The 17,859-nt window shown below is 39.4% G+C and overlaps 1 protein-coding gene across 2 annotated transcripts in view; it reads right to left on the bottom strand.

Annotated features, from left to right (window-relative positions):
• The window catches only part of LOC127432325 (bifunctional 3'-5' exonuclease/ATP-dependent helicase WRN-like), a 71,389-nt gene that overhangs the window by 31,400 nt on the left and 22,130 nt on the right, over window positions 1-17,859 (bottom strand). For both annotated transcript variants that reach the window (XM_051683224.1, XM_051683226.1), the window contains exons 8-21: window positions 16,821-16,929; window positions 13,478-13,796; window positions 11,501-11,560; window positions 11,131-11,245; window positions 10,484-10,559; window positions 10,281-10,348; window positions 7,434-7,542; window positions 5,566-5,634; window positions 5,402-5,484; window positions 5,196-5,302; window positions 4,910-5,097; window positions 3,428-3,602; window positions 2,308-2,489; window positions 2,094-2,195 (exon numbers count right to left, since the gene is read on the bottom strand). In XM_051683224.1, coding sequence (XP_051539184.1) covers window positions 2,094-2,195; window positions 2,308-2,489; window positions 3,428-3,602; window positions 4,910-5,097; window positions 5,196-5,302; window positions 5,402-5,484; window positions 5,566-5,634; window positions 7,434-7,542; window positions 10,281-10,348; window positions 10,484-10,559; window positions 11,131-11,245; window positions 11,501-11,560; window positions 13,478-13,796; window positions 16,821-16,929 — 1,762 coding nt within the window. The remainder of the gene's footprint in view (window positions 1-2,093; window positions 2,196-2,307; window positions 2,490-3,427; window positions 3,603-4,909; window positions 5,098-5,195; window positions 5,303-5,401; window positions 5,485-5,565; window positions 5,635-7,433; window positions 7,543-10,280; window positions 10,349-10,483; window positions 10,560-11,130; window positions 11,246-11,500; window positions 11,561-13,477; window positions 13,797-16,820; window positions 16,930-17,859) is intronic.

Genomic DNA, 17,859 nt, shown 5'->3' with positions numbered 1-17,859 from the left:
CCGGTGATGTCTGGAAGGACCTGTCTTACAACAGGCCTACAAGCCCTCAGTCCAGCCTCTCTCAGCCTACTGCAGACAGTCTGAGCACTGATGGTGGGATTATGCATTCCTGGTGTAACTCGGGCAGTTGTTGTTGCCATCCTGTACCTGTCCCGCAGGTGTGATATTCAGATGTACCAATCCTGTGCAGGTGATGTTACACGTGGTCTGCCACGGCGAGGATGATCAGCTGTCCTTCCTGTCTCCCTGTAGCACTGTCTTAGGCGTCTCACAGTACGGACATTGCAATGTATTGCCCTGGTCACATCTGCAGTCCTCATGCCTAAGGCACTTTCACACAGATGAGCAGGGACGCTTGGCATCTTTCTTTTGGTGTTTTTCAGAGTCAGTGGAAAGGTCTCTTTAGTGTCCTAAGTTTTTAGTCCTAAATGTGACCTTAATTGCCTACCGTCTGTAAGCTGTTAGTGTCTTAATGACCGTTCTACAGGTGCATGTTCATTAATTGTTTATGGTTCACTGAACAAGCATGGAAAACATTATTTAAACCCTTTACAATTAAGATCTGTAAAGTTATTTGGATTTTTACAAAATTACCTATAAAACACAGTGTCCTGAAAAAGGGACATTTCTTGCTGAGTTTACATTATATATACATATATACACACACACAGATCAGCCACAACATTAAAACCACTGACAGGTGAAGTGAAAAACATTTATTATCTCATTACAATGGCACCTGTCAAGGGATGGGATATATTAGGCAGCAAGTGAACAGTCACTTCTTGAATTTCATGTGTTGGAAGCAGGAAAAATGGACAAGCATAAGGATCTGAGTGACTTTAACAAGGGCCAAATTGTGATGGCTAGATGACTGGGTCAGAGCATCTCCAAAACGGAAGGTCTTGTGAAGTGTTCCCGATATGCACTGGTTAGTACCTACCAAAAGTGGTCCAAGGAAGGACAACTGGTGACCAAGGCTCACTGATGCATGTGGGGAGCAAAGGCTAGCCCGTCTGGTCCGATCCCACAGAAGAGTTACTGTAGCACAAATTGCTGAAAAACTTAATGATGACCATGATAGAAAGGTGTCAGAATGCACAGCTTGCTGCGTATGGAGCTGCGTAGCCGTAGCCACAGACCGGTCAGAGTGCCCATGCTGACCACCAAAAGCACGTGAATTGGGCACGTGAGCGTCATAACTGGACAATGGAGCAATGAAAGAAGGTGGCCTGGTCTGATGAATCACGTTTTCTTTTAGATAATGTGGACGGCCGGGTGCGTGTGCGTCGTTTAGATGGCAGCAGGATGCACCATGGGAAGAAGGCAGGCTGGCGGAGGCAGTGTGATGCTCTGGGCAATGTTCTGATGGGAAACCTTAGGTCCTGGCATTCATGTGGCTGTTACTTTGACATGTACGACCTACCTAAAGATTGTTGCAAACCACGTAAACCCCTTCATGGCAACGGTATTCCCTGATGGCCGTGGCCTCTTTCAGCAGGATAATGTGCCCTGCCACACTGCAAAAAATTGTACAGGAATGGTTTGAGGAACATGACATAGAGTTCAAAGTGTTGACTTGGCCTCCAAATTCGGCAGATCTCAATTTGACTGAGCATCTATGGGATGTGCTGGACCAACAAGTCCGATCCATGGAGGCCCCACCTCATAACTTACAGGACTTGAAGGATCTGCTGCTAATGTCTTGGTGCCAGATATCACAGGACACCTTCAGAGGTCTTGTGGAGTCCATGCCTCGACGGGTCAGAGCTGTTTGGAGGCAAGAGGGGGACCTACACGATATTTGGCAGGTAGTTTTAATGTTGTGGCTGATCGGTGTAATATATATATATATATATATATATATATATATATATATATATATATATATATATATATATGTGCGTGTGTTGGGAGTGTATAATTGTCTTGAAAATTCCACACAATGAAAAAATTATAATTGAATAATAATCGTAATGTCCTAAAAATAGGCTTCATTGTTGTTATGAAAAGTAAAACGGTTTCTTTCTTTCTTTTGATTTTGGGATGGAACATGACCAGACATCTTCACAGGTTTTGTGAGATTCACCTACTTTCGTCTGCACTTGGTAGAATTCAGATACTTCTCCATTTTAGACATCATATTCATCCTGTAATCTCTGAAGCGCTCACATTTGGATTGGTTTAGAAGAAATCTTTAGCAAAAAAAAATAAGAGCACAGACACATTTTAAATAAGCTACACACACACAAGATCCTGCAAGTAAAGCTAGTTGAAATGATGAATGAAATGAGGAAAGGTTGTCACCGGTTCAGTGCCATATCACTAGGCGTCCATAAGACATGACAGGCACTGGGCAGCCCGTCTCTGCCAGCTCTGCCGATCTCCTGATAGTAGGACTCCATCTCTTTAGGAGCTCCATAATGAATCACCTTCCTGATATCAGATTTATTAATGCCCATTCCGAACGCCACAGTGGCCACCACACACTGCCAATGAAAACAACACTGTGACAAACATGACCTCATCTGCCATAGTACCAGTATTGCTGATATTTAAACATGTGTCATTGAAGGGTTTGATTTAATTAGGATTTTACTTGATCTTTGGAAATAAGAGAGTTCACTGCACTTTAACAACTTACTGTAACTTTAAAAACTACTCTCTAGTAATAAAAGACCATTTAATGAAACTGCAGTGTCAATCAGTGAGAAAACAGGCTAGCCAATCATTACAGTCATTTACATGGACAGCTCTTCCAGATACAGCATCCAAATCTTTCTGTTTAATTGTAGGGTGAGAGACAGAGTGAAATTTTTGGTGCAATAATCATGACTAACACAAAAAGTGGACTTCACAGAACTTTTCACACTTGAAATTGTTGACAAAAGGTCATTCTACACCATGGGTAAATGAAATCTGGCATTATCTTGTTTCATGTTTCACAGTGTTCATACTTGACCCTGGATTAACGTTCTTATATAAATATTTGCGGTGTTAATAACCATGATTGGATGATTTAAGCTCGCGATGGACATGAAACCTGTCAATGGAGCTGCTCTTCTGGGAAAATATCATGAAGCAAATCAGCTGTTTGTCTTTAGTCTTCTGAAACAGGAATACTGTCTCTTCGTCATTTATCGTGTTTGCCATCACTGTTTGACCGGTTTCCCTCAGACGGAGAACATAAACAGCATGTGAATGTTTCTGCAACTATACAAACCGTGCGATATTTAATGAGGTAATCAGTGAGCCTTTTTTGATTGGTTGTCTGTTGCTAAACATCTCTGTGTAACATTCTAACACCACATCGTTTCACACTGTACACCTTTGGCACCGAAACAGCGGAGCTCTGGAGCACAGTTTGATAACCCAGTTAAGTGTGAAATGTCACTTGACCCAGGGTTAAAAGCAGTGTGTCATTTACCTGAATGTCATCTCTCATGAATTGGTGCTGTGTCTCTCTCCTCTGTTTGATACTCAGACCAGCGTGATAAACTCCACATGTGATGCCCAGTTTGCACAGAGCTGCTGTCACACGCTCCGCCTCCTTCTTAGAGGGACAGTACACAATAGCTGATCCTTCAAACTCATAATCACCCCTACAAAACAACACTCCAGAGTCAGAGACACAGAGGAAAACAATGACACTGTAGGCCAGTGCTTAAAATCACCTCCGAATGTTTGAAAAATGTGCTGGAATGTTTTTGACACCTATTGTTAATCTCATCAACATAATTACTGATGAAAAAGATTTTGTCAACTATAATGAAGATGAGACGAAAAAGACACAATATAGCAATACTCAAAAGATTATTAATGAAGGAAGAAAGGAAAAAGAAAGAGAGAGAGGAGGAGGAAAAAAGAAAGCAGGAAAGAAATAAAGAAAAAAAGAATGAAAGATTTGACTGAAATAATCCAGTCGTACTATGTTAGGGATTTCCCTATTTAAGCTGCATGATCTGAAGGAGCTGAACACCTGTACAATTAACTTTCCAAACGAATTAATTACCTAACTCACAAACATCCTATATATCTGACATTAACTTTTTCCACAACATAAACGCAATATTACAACTTGCATTTGAAAAAGCCAATGTAGAGGTGAACTTGAACCAAGTTTGCACTAGTCAGAATGAGTAACTTGCATTGTGAACACCCCGTTTCCTTAAAATCGTGCTACACGTAATGCAATATCTAAACGTGAGGAATTCACAACAGAGTAACTTCTAAAAGTAGCTCATACTTCCTTAAATTCATTATATGCATTTATTTCTGGAGCTCAGTTTTTCACGACAGCTCTCTCACATTGTTTAATTTTATATATTAAACATATTAATCTTTCAGATGGACAGGTAGCTGTCTAAACCTGCTGTGCATTATTGCCTGTTGCACCTCTGCCTGTGCCTTCAGTCATCCAGCTACGGGGTCATCAGCCAGGAGACACCCATCACAGATGTTTAGCTCCATTAATACCTGAACATCTCCTGGTGGTGAGGCAGCGGTCAGGGATGTGTCCGTGAAACCCCCCGCAGCTGGACGCTGGATTCCTTTCACTGCTTCTTGTTCGTGCATTCCCATCAAGACCTTCCTCCTTTACAGGTCTTGATGGGAATGCACGAATGCATTTTTAAAATGATTGAATATTTTGTTACATTTTGGTCTGTTACAGTTTGATACATTTCATCAAATGTTATTTCCATCGACATTTCAGTCGGATTAAAACTGACTAAAATTAATGTACATGAATTGATGAAATACTGACACTATTAAAGGATATTTTCTAAAAATGGTGACGCTTCACTTTATTGATCAAAACGGTCATAAATGCTGGTCAGTCTTTATACATTGCAGAGCCAAAATGGTTTTGGGAACCAATCCTTTTTAAAAGGTAATCACCACGGCCTACCCTTTCTTTTTAATGAGAAATCGCTTGATGTCTTGCATAACATCGCCGCTCTTGCGATTGACATCCAGGTAGAGGTTGGGCCGGTCAAACGAGGTGCAGGTGATGATGGTATTGCTCAGGTGAAGACTCTTAACGATGTCATCACGGATAGACGGACTTGCCGTGGCCGTGAGCGCCAAAATAGGAACCTGAAAAAAAAATGAATAATATAAATGCAATCATTTGTGTGTTGAAAATGAATTCTTAAGTGATTTCGATCAGTTGTATGATCATAATAATAACTCACACCAGGGAGGTTTTTCTTGAGTTTGCCCAGGTCACGATAAGCACTCCTGAAATCATGACCCCACTGAGAGATACAATGAGCCTCATCCACAGCAACCAGAGACAGACCTACAAACACATGGCAAAGATATGCACTCAATTACAATTAAACAACCATTTTATATCAATATACAGTAGTGTGATTTTATTACATTCAGTTCCACTTACCGAGTGTCCTGTTGAGCTGCACTAGCAGAGGAATATTCCCCGAACAGAATTCAGGCGTCATATACACCACTCTGAAATGACCCCTGAAAAGCAGAGAGAGCAAAAGTAGTGTCACATCAGTGTACAGGCCCAATGTGAATCCTCTGATCTGAAGCTCTCCTCACCTCTTCACCTCCTCAAACAGATTTCTGGTCTGAGCAGATCCAAGAAAACAAGCAGTAATGTTTGACATTCTGTAACGCAAACAGAAAGAAAGGTATTTTAGCAGAGTTCTCATTAGGTGAAATGTAATCACATTTACATCCTGATTACTGATTACAGAAGGATAAAGACTGGATAATGGGCAAATTTTAATTGTAATAAAATAGCGTAACATGAATGTTTATGTCATTTGCAATCATAAATTGTATTATATACAGGCATTATACTGGTAATCGCTGAGGCAAGATGGAATATGTCCTTTTTCACATGTTCTTGATTTTGGGGGGAAATCTGTGGAATGGTTTAACCACTTCAGCTCTGCTGCATATTTTGGCTGCCACCTGCAATTTTTCACACCTATACTTAAAAGCTCACCTTACACACATATAGTTGACTAACTGAAAAATATTAGTCTGATTTAACAGAAAACTTCCCAAATAAAAAATAAATCCACTAATTCAATATTGTATTTATTATTATAATGTTTAGAATCTAATGATGAATCATTTTATTTAACAGTGTCTATTTGCACCCAGTGTAAATAGCATCTGTCACACAGTGCAGCTATTTACACCCCAATAGTCTGCTGGAACCAAAGAAATATACAACAAATCAAACAATAGATGTCGCTGCAGTGGCGTAAGTAAAGGTGGTGTGAGAATGTGTACTGTTGTCCAAGCAACCGTGGTTCGAATCTCCCACTCTTTCTCCCATCTGATTTCCTGATTCCACTCTTAATATTTAATACTACTTAAAATAATAGATAAGAATGTATATAAATGTTGACGCTGCTTGGTCATGGTGAATGTCAAGTACAGTAATATGTTGTTAATATAGTAACCACGGTTAATTTTGTGGTTACTGTAAATTTACAAAAAAAATACCATGGTGAAACTATGTTACCATAGTAAAACCAAGGTTATTTTTCTAAAGGTAAGGTTAAGGTTAGGTTTAGAATGAATGCTGCATTTATATAGCACTTTTTTGGACACTACACTCAAAGCACTTTACAAAGTGAATAGGGGACTCTCCTCAACCTCCACCAGTGTGCAGCACCCACCTGGATGATGCGACGGCAGCCATAGTGCACCAGTATGCTCACCATAGTCTGCTATCTTACAGAGATCGTATTTCACTTTGTGATTTTTTTTAATAACTGTGGTGGCAACAAACAGCATTGTCACATTCCTGAGAAAGAGAGCTTTCAGTTGATATATGATTTTAGTGCTATGTGAAAAATTATCATTACCAGAAGGTGCCACTCATTTGCCACACAAAGGTTTTCAGGTCTTATCTTGTTATTTTATGTAGCATAAATCCAAACGTGATGGATTTTTATTTTAATTCAAATGGCTTTCAAATGATACTACATATGACTATTTATTTATCCACTTTTATATTTTAAGCATACATTTATTACACACTCCTGGCCCCACCCACACCAGCAGAGTTTAAGAGTTAAAAAATGTAAACAAAGCTGAGAGTACTGCACTTTGAAAGGAACTAGCCAATAGATTGAATAAAGGAACACGTAAGGTACGGGGATGTGTAGAACTTTGTGATGATGGTGTTTTAATTCTGTTGAGTTTTCTGCAGATTCTGCCCTCGCCGTCAGCCACCCAGCTTGAAAGATAACAGTTGACCAGTGATACTGACAGAACAAACACAATGTTCTTGCTAAAGCTGCCATGGGGTTTCAGCTGTGACTGACACCTGAACATCAGCAGATATGTGCAACATAATCTAAACCTTTTTTTAAAGCCCTGAATGCACATTTGCTAATAATGTGCTGAAGAGGATCATTAAAGTCAAACTGATGGCGCTGACGTACTGTAGCTGCAGCACCTGATCCTCCATCAGAGCGATGAGAGGTGAGATGACCACACTGATGTTCTGACAGTACACTGGAGGAAACTGAAAACACAAACTCTTCCCATAACCTGACAACACAAACACGCATTAATTACTGAGATTCAATTATTTAACACGTAAATGCATAGGTAAATACTTTTTCAGAATAAATGTTCTGATTTAAAATTCAGTAAGATTTAGCACAATTAAAAGCAATCCTAATTACAAGTTGAATTTAGAAAATGACACATCCAATCCATATTAATTTTGTGTTGAAATATTTAATCTATACTCTAATGGTAGTGTAAATAAATGCACTTACTGAACTCTATGGCACATGTGCATTTAAACCACATTTATAAATTGATTCAGGGTGGTTTCACATATAGTACGTTTTAAGTGAACCAAACCCAGTTCAGTTAAAGTGAACCACAAAGGGAACCAGCCGCAAATGATCTCAGTGCTTTTGGCGTTCACAATGTAAGTGGACATAAAAGAGGACTCAGTTTCAGACCCCTTGTTGTTCACACCACAGCTCCATAAGAATACAGACCTCATTGCAGATAGGGCTGTCATGATTATGAAATTTGGCTTACAAAAATGTTTCATAAATAATTGTGATTATTATGATAAGCTATTGTCATACAAACTGTCATACTTCTTAAGGTGTACGTATGCTTATTACAGATAGGCCTACACCTTAAGTAGTAATTTATTGATGTTTAACTTGAAATCATAATAAAATGGGGCTATATGATTACTTTTAATGCTTTAAAGATAATTGCATTTTTCATAAATTATTGCAAAGGGATAGAATTACAAAAGTCATATTTTATAAGTTATATCATTTATGAAACCCAGACAACACTGCCAATTATATTACATTATGCAATAGTAATAATGTATACTGTCCTAAAATCTTCACTCTCTCACGTTATGTTGAGGCTCTCCAATAAAACCTACAAGCCGAGGAGAAGGGCGGGGCTGTGTCGTGATGCCGCACACCCGGCCCCTAATCAAGCCCACAAGAGGGATAAAGGCGACCAGAGGTGGCAGTTCCAGAAAGAGAGAGAGAGAGAGAGAGAGAGAGAGAGAGTGCGTGTTACGGGCAGCTGCCCGGCATGTGTTTGTCTTTTTGTTTAAGTTAATCATTAAATGATAATTTATGTTGTTAAGCCGGTTCTCACCTCCTCCTTTCCCTTTTACCTTGTTACACTGGTGCCAACAACCCGGGAAGGAGGAGGGATGCGCCGTAGTAGAGTCCTCGCCACTACCATCCACCCCAACGGAGCAGCCGTGGCCATCCGCCGGGGAACGGAGGAGCCCGGCCGCCTGAGAGCACAGGAACGGCCACCAACCGTGAGGGGAGGAGGGGCTCCTAGCCAACTGCCTGGAGCAGTCAGGGCCGCTGCCAGGGGTGGAGGAGACCCCTACCAGCCGCTAAAACGTGGCGGGGTCGAGAGGTCCGCCGACCGCGAGGGGCTCCTGGCCGACCACCTGGAGCTGAAGAACCGCTGCCAGGGGCGGGGGAGAAAACGCAGCGGGGCGTTCCATCTGCCAGGGGCCGGAGGACTGCCTCCGATCTACCCGGGGAGGCCTGGCTGTCGTCCACTAGAGGGTGGAGGAGTGGCCGAGGACCAGGCTACGGCGTATCAGAGAACCAGCGAGTAATTTTTTTTTTCTCTCTCTCTCCCGCTGTCGCTCCGTGTTGGCCTTTCCCTCTCGTTTTTTTTCCCTCCCTTTGTCACCCTCCCAGGTCCGAAGAGGCGGGTATGACCTGCCGGCAGGCGGGGGCTCCCCGGCCTGAAGGAAAGGAGGAAGGAGTGTGGCAGGGAGGAGGGCAGGGCCGGGTCGTGATGCTGCACACCCAGACCCTAATCAGGCTAATCAAGCCCATGAGAGGAATAAAGGCGACCGGAGGCGGCAGTTCCAGAGAGAGAGAGTGTTACGGGCAGCTGCCCGGCATGTGTTTGTGTTTGTCTTTTTGTTTAAGTTAATAATTAAATGATTATTTGTGTTCTTAAGCCGGTTCTCGCCGCCTCCTTTCCCTTTTACCTTGTTACTCCCTTATTTAGCATGAAGGAAAACATTTGAAATTCTATGCGCATTTGAAAATATGTTTCTTTATCATCTAGAGAGTAATGGAGCAAGCAAGCGTCTCCTCCTGCGTGTATTTACAATGTGTGTATGAGCCAAGAACATTTGCCATTGCGCAAATAACATTAAAATGAAACTATAAAAATCCTCACTTGTATTTTTGTGGGAGTTTGGCGCAAACCTCCGTAGACTGTATGACCATCAGAGCACTTTAAAGCGGTTCATCTTAACTCACTGCTCTGAATGCGGCCGGTCAGTTCATTTTAGGTGCTCAAATAATACAACAAGAACGGAATATGAGACACAAAAGCACATCATGGTATATCTATATTAAAATTCCCATATGTGGACAGTAAATTGTGACTGGAATATGAAGTATGTAATACAGCTATGTATGGCAAGCCACGAGGTACTTATATTATAAAATGCAAAGCAGACTGGTACCTCTTTGCTTTCACATCGCACAAATCAATCGAACCACAAAAGGACCCACAAACAAACTGTACTCGGACCACCTCCTGATGTGGTCTGAGTACGATTCCCTTTTAGGTCCTTTTTGGGGGAACTGGGACCACTTGGGTTGTTCACATATACACGCTATACCACTCTGAGAGTGCTTGGAGTGCTCAAATGAACTAGGTGTGAAAACGCCCTCAGTTACACAAAGGTGTGAAAATGAAATATAAATACTATAAGCATATTACTATACTATAAAGGAGAGAATGTATACCAGTTGCCATGACAACCAGGTTATCCCTCCTCTCAGCAAGAACAGATTGAATCACTTTCCACTGAACGCTGAAAACAGAGTCATGAGCATCATATGACAGATCACATTTAAAACAAGCACTTAAAACACAAAAGACAGAAATATACATCAGGTCAACTGTGAAACAGCACAATACAAACTATTGCTTATGTTTGAAAACTTACGGTTTGAAGCTGTGATGTCCAAAATACATTTTCAGACATTTAATTTGTTCAGGAGTTGGTTGTGGGAGACTTGAATCTACACATAGTGCAAAAGAGTTTGTTCAAATTCACCACTGCTGCTTAAATACAACATGAAACCTGACTTATTAACAACATGATGTATCATGTACATTTGAACAGTTTTTCAAGCTGCTTCAAAGCATGCATTCTGGATTTTCCATTAGAAATGACAGAATAAAAGCACACAATCCAAAATTCAAAAGTGACTTTTGGTTGATGTTTATATTAATTACAAGGAAAATCTTATGGTTCTTATGAATTAGAAAACAACGAAACTGATCTTAAAATATTCAAATACTCATTTTGTTAGCCGCTACTGCAGTATACAATTTAAGAATTACTCTCAGGACACTAGAGTTGTGATAGAGGGCATAATATTATATGCCGCTAATATATAAAGCTATTATGGCTAACATAAGCAGATTCAATAAGCAGAGCAACGAATGAATATGAATCATTAATAGGAATCAGTCAAAGATGACTGCATGATCACAAAAATATATTACTGTATTTTAAAATACTGCACATGACTCTGGGAAGACTACTCATGTTTATGGCACACAGTTCATCTAAAAAAATCCACTTACCAAACTCCTCATCCTCATCTTCCGCAACCTCCTCATCTTCATCTTCATTAGCAGACTGAGGGACACGTTTCTCATGATCATCCCCATCCTTTAATCTCTCTACATCATCAGCCAACTGAAAACATGACAAGAGTCAAGATTATCACATTTTAATTCAAACAATTAACATCATTTGAGTCTTAAGACAGAGACAATATGACAACACAACTGCAGTAATGGGAATGCTAATATAATCTGTTCAATTTAGCTGCAATATATTTTTAAACAGACGTAATGGGAGAAGGACTTTTGCTTCTCTAGGCTAAAACTATCAAATCTGTTTAAACGGAACTGGATTTATCATCAACTGCGAAATAAATGTTGCGCTCACCTTCATCATTTCATCATCAAGATCCTCATCACTCTGAACGTCATGAGAGTTCTCCTGCGTCTGATGAAACCATGACAATCATAAAAACATCAGTAAATCACACAAGAGCTGGAAACAGATGGCACCTTCTACAAATCTAATTCATTTTGGTGTCCCATTACATTTTGAGACCATGTTTTTTGTTGTAAAAACAATTAGATATGTCAAACTATTACCTAACATACAATGAACCTATCACGAAAAGTAGCCTGTTTTGATCACCTCGAATATCTGTATCCTTTCACCCCTAAAATTGGTGAGGTCTTGACATTCTCGACTGACTCCAATATAAAAAATAAAAAAAACACTATTGAACTGCTATCGAATTCATTGTAGTAAAAAAACAAAAACATCACATTAAGATGTGTCTCACATTTTTCCGTGCAACCCTGTTATTGCTTGATTTTTCCCCATTAAATAAAAATCTTGTTTTCTCTACTGTAGCCTGGGCCAGACTGGGGTAAAATTTCAGACCAGTAGTCTCACCACTCCCACCCCATAATCCTCCCTGAAAAAAAAAATTTGAACTTATAAATTATAACAATTTAGATGTTAAGTCAAAAATATGATTTAACATCACTGAATAAAACGGACTACATTAGGTTACACCAACAAAACAAATATTAAGGGTTTAATCAAAAAGAAATAGGTCCTTAAGATAACAATTACAGGTCGTCACGATTTTACAGTGCACAACAACATTTTGAAATGACATCTACTGTAATGTATCTTTAAAAAAGCCTAATTTACATTACTTTTAATAGGATTAGAAATGTTTGGAAAGTGATACCAACCATTGATCCTTTTGTGTGTATTTCTGTTGTTCCTAACTTTAAAATGTATTCCAGCTCCATCTGACCTATAACCTTAGTTAATTATGGCTTTGAATCACTTTTAAGAATGGCATATCACTTACTTCCGGCACAGCGCCGGAAACTATTTCTCTACGCTGTCAAGACGACTTGGGGGAAACGTACTTTTCACGTGCATTATTTCAAGGAGTTTCTGCAGATGACATTGGACAATATCCATTGCACACTGAGACACAGAGCTGTTGCTGTTGTTAAATAATGTTAAGTTTTGTTTTAACTCGACACTTTCGCGTTAGCTGAATACGATACCAGAAGCTCGTTATGGCCCTGAGATTTTACCGGAAACGTGTAGGCTGTGTGTCGTGCACTGAGTCCATCCGTAACCTGTCTTTCTGTTGGTTGCCATTGGAATTGTGGAGAATGGAAAACACTTTGTCTGCAGTAAACTCAGTCAATTGATTGTAACCTTGACTCTGGGTCAGTGTTCATAGTGGACTCTTTACTGGGTTAAGCTGTATTCCCCAACAGTTAAATTTAGGGGTTTTAAATGACATGCCCAAAATTTTGGTGACATGGTTGCAAATTTATAATCCTCATATAAAGGTAAAATAAAACAGCTCATATAATACTTAATTTGACATCAAGAGCTTGACGATCAACATTTTGTGAAGGTTTAGCACCTCCAATCACTGAACATGTGTTGGAAAAGAATTTAAAAAAATGTACTGTTCGACCGATGCATTCGCACGAGAGAAGAACTTTAGGTTCAAAGTGCTTCAGGTGCTTCACGTATGAACAAATTATTCAAATAGGAGAAGCTGCTAGAAAATAAACTAAAAAAAAATCCCTGAAAAAAATTTGTTTTTTTTTCTTTAAGATTTATTTTAAAAAATTTACGAAGCTAAAGTTTTTGTGTGAAAGTAAATATTATGCAAAATAATAGTTAATTTAATACATGTCAATTCCTATAATATTATATTGTGTGATGTAATATATCAGACACCCCACTCTCTAGATATTGACTTTGGCCATTAAAAAGCCCAAACCAATCGAACTTCCAAATCGGACAAAAATGACCTATTTTGTACCGTATTAATGGAAAGTGCCATATGTAAGTGATGTGCACCTGGAAAGCGAGAATGCACTCCTCCTCCAGCTGCTCCTGTCTGGCCTGCTGCTCCATCATCTGCAGCTCATATTCAGAGATGTCCAGAGACATCAGGCACTCAGAATGGACATCAGTGCATTTGCTGGAGTCTTCCTCACACTGCTTCTCAGATGATGTGGAAAGTGCTTCATGATCTGTCTTGGTTTTAGTATCCTGGAGGTTGTGCTTTAAAGATGGCTGTTCTTCTACTGATTTTTCAGCTGTTTTGTTGCAATTCAACAACAAGCATCTTAGAGATGCAAGAGTGTGAGACAGATCATCTACAAGACTCACAACACTGCAAGACAAAATCAACTTAGAATCAACACAACTTACATTATTATTAAAATGAATCATGCACTGAGAGAATTATCTACCATTGAATGTAGATTTGTGAAATGTAAGCTTTGTGATTTTGAATTGACTTCAACTTTTTTGCATCTACATTAAGCAAATATGTTAAATGGGTCACATCCAATGATCCCTCTAACTTTTGTTCTTGCTGAGCAAATCCTATATCTATTGGGCAAAACTTTTGGCTACCTAAGCAGAATATTTTATATATATATATATATATATATATATATATATATATATATATATATATATATATATATATATATATATATATACACACACAGGTGCATCTCAATAAATTAGAATGTCGTGGAAAAGTTCATTTATTTCAGTAATTCAACTCAAATTGTGAAACTCGTGTATTAAATAAATTCGATGCACACAGACTGAAGTAGTTTAAGTCTTTGGTTCTTTTAATTGTGATGATTTTGGCTCACATTTAACAAAAACCCACCAATTCACTATCTCAAAAAATTAGAATACGGTGACATGCCAATCAGCTAATCAACTCAAAACACCTGCAAAGGTTTCCTGAGCCTTCAAAATGGTCTCTCAGTTTGGTTCACTAGGCTACACAATCATGGGGAAGACTGCTGATCTGACAGTTGTCCAGAAGACAATCATTGACACCCTTCACAAGGAGGGTAAGCCACAAACATTCATTGCCAAAGAAGCTGGCTGTTCACAGAGTGCTGTATCCAAGCATGTTAACAGAAAGTTGAGTGGAAGGAAAAAGTGTGGAAGAAAAAGATGCACAACCAACCGAGAGAACCGCAGCCTTATGATTGTCAAGCAAAATCGATTCAAGAATTTGGGTGAACTTCACAAGGAATGGACTGAGGCTGGGGTCAAGGCATCAAGAGCCACCACACACAGACATGTCAAGGAATTTGGCTACAGTTGTCGTATTCCTCTTGTTAAGCCACTCCTGAACCACAGACAACGTCAGAGGCATCTTACCTGGGCTAAGGAGAAGAAGAACTGGACTGTTGCCCAGTGGTCCAAAGTCCTCTTTTCAGATGAGAGCAAGTTTTGTATTTCATTTGGAAACCAAGGTCCTAGAGTCTGGAGGAAGGGTGGAGAAGCTCATAGCCCAAGTTGCTTGAAGTCCAGTGTTAAGTTTCCACAGTCTGTGATGATTTGGGGTGCAATTTCATCTGCTGGTGTTGGTCCATTGTGTTTTTTGAAAAGCAAAGTCACTGCACCCATTTACCAAGAAATTTTGGAGCACTTCAGGCTTCCTTCTGCTGACCAGCTTTTTAAAGATGCTGATTTCATTTTCCAGCAGGATTTGGCACCTGCCCACACTGCCAAAAGCACCAAAAGTTGGTTAAATGACCATGGTGTTGGTGTGCTTGACTGGCCAGCAAACTCACCAGACCTGAACCCCATAGAGAATCTATGGGGTATTGTCAAGAGGAAAATGAGAAACAAGAGACCAAAAAATGCAGATGAGCTGAAGGCCACTGTCAAAGAAACCTGGGCTTCCATGCCACCTCGGCAGTGCCACAAACTGATCACCTCCATGCCATGCCGAATTGAGGCAGTAAATAAAGCAAAAAGGAGCCCCTACCAAGTATTGAGTACATATACAGTAAATGAACATACTTTCCAGAAGGCCAACAATTCACTAAAAATGTTTTTTTCATTGGTCTTATGATGTATTCTAATTTGTTGAGGTTGTGAATTGGTGGGTTTTTGTTAAATGTGAGCCAAAATCATCACAATTAAAAGAACCAAAGACTTAAACTACTTCAGTCTGTGTGCATTGAATTTATTTAATACACGAGTTTCACAATTTGAGTTGAATTACTGAAATAAATGAACTTTTCCACGACATTCTAATTTATTGAGATGCACCTGTATACACACACACACACACACACACACACACACACACACACACACACACACAGTACTGTGCAAATGTTTTAGGCACATAAGATGCTTCACAAAATTTTTGTCTTTTTGTATCTCCATTTATGTCAATAGGAAATATACATTTTAGACTCCCAAACATCCCTTTTGCTAATAGAACAGAATAGAAGAACAGTGAGCCCTGCAACAGATGGCATGGCCCCCTCAGAGTCCCCCACTGAACATCGAGTCAGTCTGGGATTACATGAAGAGACAGAAGCAATTGAGACAGCCTAAATAGATAGAAGAACTGTGGCGAATTCTCCAAGAAGCTTGGCACATCCTATCTGCCAACAACTAAGAAAAACTGTGTCCAGGTGTACCTAGGAGAATTGGTGCTGTTTTGAAATCAAAATTGATTTAGCTTTTTATATGTTTACTGGGACTTTGTATGGTGTTAAATGAAAACTATTTATGTCATTCTTTTTTAAAACATCCTTACTATGCAACATTTTTCACAAGTGCCTACAACTTTTGCACAGTACTGTACATACACATCCTAACAATAAAAGTAACATGCATGGCCAAATATATTGGACAAACCCACAGCACATCTAAGCACTGTTACTCATTTCACATGTGAAGAGGGCATTTACATTGAAGTCTTAAAGGAATAGTTCACCCAAAAATAAAATTCTCTCATCTCATCACCATTCACTTGCATTGTATTGACCTACTGAGCTGAAATATTCTTCTAAAAAGCATCATTTGTGTTCTGCAGAAGGAAGAAAGTCATACACATCTGGGATGGCATGAGGGTGAGTAAATGATGAGAGTATTTTCATTTTGGGGTGAGCCACCCTTTAAAGGCACAGCAGCAAAAATGCTCTGTTAACTGTAATTTTAAGGTCCAGGGAGGGTGGAAAATGGTCATGGAAAAAACTAAATGATGACTGCTTTTGTGCAAAGATAACCTTCATCAATATCACCTCAGGGGAATTTTACTATAAAAAATAAGACCCTGATTAAATAATGTGCGCTGAACAGTAAGTCCACTGTGACATCCACTAACTAGTGTAAAACATTTAGCTGACAGCGAATCACTGACCTGCCTGTGCAGATGAGTTCATCTTGAATACCATTAGCAAGTTCTTTAAGATCACCAGCAATCTGAAAGACTCTCTGCTTCAAATCATGTGCTGAGCATCCTGAGCGTCCTACAAACAAATAATATCAGAGAGACAGCAACAGATATAAAAACCTATAAGTAGTCAAGCAGTTAAAGAGTGCCAAAACATGATTTGACCATTTCAAGAAATAATTGATGACGGGCAGTTGAATTATTGAAAAATAATGCACACCCTGAGGTGGTAATGCGGCCACAATGCGCAGCGGGTGTGCATTATTTTTCAATAATTTAATGGGTCGGAGTCAATTATTCTGCTTGTACCACGGTTACCACACCTGAAGACTGTTTGGGGTTTTCTCTCAAGACATTTTCTGGTTTTAGTCCCTGAAAAGCTCTTGTGAGTGGAACTAATTTCTTAAGCCACGGATTCAGCGTCTTGCTTTGATACAGTCTGAGCTTTCATTGCTACTTCGAAAACGTCACTTTAGAACTCGCAACGGAAGATTGCGCTGTTTTACTGAAGCACTTATTGGAGTAACAATGTTGTGCATGCGTGTGTGTGCATGCGAGCGAGAGAGAGAAAGAGAAACTGAGAGAGATCACCTGTATTTGGTGCAGCTCTCATCAGCAGCAACATCACTTCAAATTGCCAAGATGTAAGTATAAGTATAGGGTACAAAGGGGCTAAAGGCACCCCTTAAGGAAATTAAGCTTTTTTCTGGTCACAAAATGTATCAAGGTAAAAAAAAAATGTATATATTTATTTTTTATAGAATATTGATTTTATTTTACTGAATACCCCACACTTGGAGTAAAAGGCCCCTAGGGAGTTTAAAGTGATATCGTGTAGATACCGGGGCAATTGTTATAAGGAACAATTTGTCAATTAATACAAATAATTTTGAGACAGCAAGATGCTTTTTTGAGTAACAAATGAAGATAATGCTTACTCAAAATAACTACTTCAGAAAAATTCAACCATTTCCTGTTAATTCAAACACATTTGGCATTTTATTAC

This window comes from Myxocyprinus asiaticus, chromosome 42 (assembly GCF_019703515.2).
Source record: "Myxocyprinus asiaticus isolate MX2 ecotype Aquarium Trade chromosome 42, UBuf_Myxa_2, whole genome shotgun sequence".
Taxonomy (NCBI): domain Eukaryota; kingdom Metazoa; phylum Chordata; class Actinopteri; order Cypriniformes; family Catostomidae; genus Myxocyprinus; species Myxocyprinus asiaticus.
Note: the sequence above shows the minus strand (reverse complement) of the source record. Positions and strands in the feature narration are given on the sequence as shown.